The 4,122-nt window shown below is 40.5% G+C and overlaps 1 protein-coding gene across 1 annotated transcript in view; it reads left to right on the top strand.

Moving 5' to 3' along the window:
* The window catches only part of Orc1 (origin recognition complex subunit 1), a 26,765-nt gene that overhangs the window by 6,215 nt on the left and 16,428 nt on the right, over positions 1-4,122 (top strand). The window contains exons 3-4 of the mRNA XM_026782159.1: positions 678-776; positions 2,664-2,791. Coding sequence (XP_026637960.1) covers positions 682-776; positions 2,664-2,791 — 223 coding nt within the window. The 5' untranslated portion in view covers positions 678-681. The remainder of the gene's footprint in view (positions 1-677; positions 777-2,663; positions 2,792-4,122) is intronic.

Genomic DNA, 4,122 nt, shown 5'->3' on the forward strand with positions numbered 1-4,122 from the left:
CAGTGTCTCCTGATGGTTCAATATTGAGTTATTCAGTTCAAATCCTTGCAAAGCCCTTTCTCCCCGAATCTCAAGACTTAGTCCTCTAACTTCTAGTGGTTCCTTAAGACTCTTTGCACCATTGGTTGCAGATTACTGCGTTTATTTTTTACCCCATCTGAATTTTGAAGACATTTCTTTTAGATATTTGTTCACACCTGTTGTGCTTTGTTCGAAGTAAGTCTCCTTTTTTTTTTTTTTTTTTTGGTTTTTCATAATAAGGTTTCTCTGTGGCCTTGCTTGTCCTAGCTCAATGACATTTCTTTTGTGGATAAAGTCACTCTTGTTGGAAATTAAACACAGGCAATTTAGTATATTTTATGTAGATATTGCTTATTATGGTTTAATGAATTTCACCCAGGGAAATTGGGGCCTGATATTTAGGAAAAGTTGTGAATGCTTACAAGTACGGACCTACCAGCCAGGTGGAGGCAGCACACACCTTTAGTCCCGGCTCTTGAAAGGCAGAAGCAGACAGATCTCTGATGAGTTTGAGACCACCTGGTCTACAGTGAGTTCCAGGATTGTCAGGATTGTGTGAAGAGACCCAGTTTAAACTGTGAGCATGCGGCAGGTGTTTTGAAACAAGGACTGAACTCAGTGGAGGCGGGGACTGATTATATCTTACACCCCATCAGAGCCATGCCATCCTATGTCACAAGGCAGAAGACCCGGAAAACTTACTCATGGATTGGCAGGCCATTGCTGGATCGAAAACAGTACTATCAAATCTACAAGTAAGTGATGAAGCTCTTCGGTGGGACTGCAAAATGTCACTTTTCAGGCTAAACCGTTAAGCTTGTCTTTAAACTGTTCTGCTCAATAAAGACTGAGGTTTGAGGGACGATAGAAATGAATTTTTAAAAAAGTTTTGTGTGATTATAAAAATATCTGATGTGGCTGGTTAGTAAAATTTGAGGTGTACCATAGTGTCTTCTACTTAAAGTGGATTCTTTGAAGCTTAAAAGATAAGAGATGTTGGTACTATGTCCCTCCCAACTTGTTTCTGCGTGCATGTGTAGTGTGTGTGTGTGTGTTTGTGTGTGTGTGTGTGTGCGCGTGCGCATATATACGGGGCAGGCGTGTATGCTCTTTGGATGCCTGAGATTAATGTTGAGTGCTTCTTCAGTTGCTCTGTGCTTTATTTATTGCAGTGTTTTTATTCTTTGGGAATTTCGTAGCTGCTGTGTGTTTTGAACATTCATCACCCTCCCTCCTCCCATCGCCTCCCTTTCTACTCCAATTTGAGATTTCTTCTTTTCTTTTTCCTTTACCAAAAAGTTAAGATTAAGTTTGTGATGTTCCACTGGTCTTGGTCTGCCCTGTAGGGACCACATTATTATTAAAGTAAACGGACTCTCTCCCTCTCCCAGCAGCTGTCAGATGCCAATCGCCTTCTAGCTACTGATGGGTTTTTTGTTTTGTTTTGTTTTTGTTGTTGTTGTTGCTCACCTCTCTCTCCTCTATGCCTGGCTGGAGCTTGTAAAGGTCTTGTGCGTTCTGTCAAAATCGCTGTGAATTCGTACATGCAACTGCCCTGTATCTAAAAAATGCTTTATCCTTGATGTGTTGATAACCACCTTTGGCTCCTCATCCATGGAGATCCCAGAATCTTAGGAGACCCTCAGTTTTATTATTGGTGCAGGCTTGTTTTTTGTTGTTGTTTCTTTTTTGTTTTTCTTGCTGAACCCAGAACTCACCAATTCCAGCTCATCTAGCTAGTGAGCTTGCCCTGCGGATTCCTTGTTCTGTTTCCCAAGTGCTGTACTTCAGGTGGTTCTACACTTATCTGGCTTTTTATATGAGTGCTGGGAAGCTGAACTCTAACCCTTGTGCTTACTCATTTAGCAAGTGCTCCATCCACTGAGCCTTCTCCCCATTCCTTAGCAGTTTTGTTATTATTGGGTAGCATTCCAGCCTCCTGAACCCTTTATTCTTTGTCAATAGCATTTAGGTATTTAAGGCATCTAAAGTAGTCATTTATGCTAAAACAATTCATTGGACCCATTTTATGTACTTTGATTGGGTACATTGTTTTCCCAGTAAGATAATTGGAGAACTTAGAGAAGTCATTTAGAGAAATTTCCAGTTGAAGGATTTTTAAAACTTTATTTTTATTTTATGTGCATTGGTGTTTTTCCTGCCCACTGAGCCCTTAAGAATGTTTTTGAGCTTGGAAGAAAAAAAAGATTAAAAAAGAAAAGAAAAAAGATTACTCCATGGTTATCGGCACTGGCTAATCTTTGCAGAGGGAGGATTCAGGTTTGATTTTCTCACTTATAGTGTGGCTCACAACTGTCCCAGGGGATCCAGTGCCCTCTTCTGGCCTCCATGAGCACTGCACAGGCAAGCTTGCCTACACATAAAATAAAGAATTAAATCTCAAAAGAGGTAGCTGAACAGGAAATGTCCTTTAAAAGAATGTTGTCTTTTGTGCCAAATCCTCAAAATCTACTCCCACTTTAACGATCATGTTTCTTTTCTTTCTTTTTTTTTTTTTTTTCGAGACAGGGTTTCTCTGTGGTTTTGGAGCCTGTCCTGGAACTAGCTTTTGTAGACTAGGCTGGTCTCGAACTCACAGAGATCCGCCTGCCTCACGATCATGTTTCTTTTTTGCTTTCTAGAGAAATATGTGTGAAAGATAATGATTGTTCCACTGAAATTCACATCAAGGTTGGACAGTTCGTGTTGATTAAAGGAAATTATAATACAAAGCCTTATATCGCTAAACTGACTGAATTATTTGAAGATGGTGAGTTTGGGCCTGAAATGGAAGCCTTCCCTTACTGGGCACGATTGCAGAGTATGCAGGAGGGGAGGATGCTGAGTTCTCTGTTCACAGGCACTCACAGAGCACCGTGGACTGTGAGGTGCAGCATATAGTGGACCACATACACTCAGCAGCACAGGTCAGCTCAAGAATTTAGCCTTTCCATTATTTTTAGGAGTGAGAATGTCAAGTGCAGGATTAGGGGTGGAGAGTTTAAGAAGACAGGAGGAAAACTGGTGATTTGCACTGCTGGGTGTTATTCATTTTTTTTACTCTTTCGCTCTCTTCTCCTTGGGGGCCCACCACACAGCTCCCAAATGAATACACACACACAGAAACTTACTCTCCTTTATGAATGCTTGCCTTAGCATTTTTCTAGCCAGCTTTTGTTTCTTTTTCTTCCTTCCTTTCTCTCTCTCTGTTTCTTTTTTAATTAAATTTATTTAGCTTTATTTTATGTGAATTGGTGTGAAGGTATCAGATGCCGTAGAATCGGAGTATTTTAAGCTGCCGTGTGGGTGCAGGAAATTGAACCCAGGTCCTCTGGAAGAAGTGCCAGTGCTCTTATCTGCTGAGCCATCTCTCCAGCCTCGTAGCCAGCTTTTCTTAAATTATCCTGTCTACCTTTTGCCTCTGGGCTTTTACCTTTCTCTATTCTATATACCTTTCTTCTTACTCATGGCTTGCTGGGTAGCTGACCCCCGATAGCCTCTCTCTTTTCTTGTTCCCTATCTTCTCCCAAGATTTCTCCTCCTGTTTATTCTCCCTGTCTGTCAGCCCCACCTATCCTCCCCCTGCCTAACTATTGGCTTTTCAGCTCTTTATTACACCAATCAGGTGTTTTAGACAAGCACAGAAACACAGCTTTACAGAGTTAAACAAATACAACATAAAAGAACACAACACATCTTTGAATCATTTAACATATATTCCACAGCATAAATGAACAACACATATTAAAATAATATTCCATAACAGCTGGGTCCACATTTTCTGAGTTCAGACACGGGGAAGTTACTATGAGAGTTTACAAGTACGATTTCTTTACATATCTATATCCCCAAACTGGCCTTGAACTCTATTGATCTTAAACTCAGAATGCTCCCATCCTTGTCTCCCAAGTGCTGGAGTTACAGATATGAACCACCATTCCTTTTAAATCATTAATTTGTAAAATTTTCCCATTGGTAAATTAAGTGCCTATGATTATAATAACTTGTTTTTCTTCCCCTTGGAAATTCCTTTTTATACTGATGAACACTATTAAGAGTAGAACACTGCAGGCTGGAGATATGGCTCAGCGGTTAAGAGCA

The sequence above is a fragment of the Microtus ochrogaster genome, chromosome 10 (assembly GCF_000317375.1).
Source record: "Microtus ochrogaster isolate Prairie Vole_2 chromosome 10, MicOch1.0, whole genome shotgun sequence".
Taxonomy (NCBI): domain Eukaryota; kingdom Metazoa; phylum Chordata; class Mammalia; order Rodentia; family Cricetidae; genus Microtus; species Microtus ochrogaster.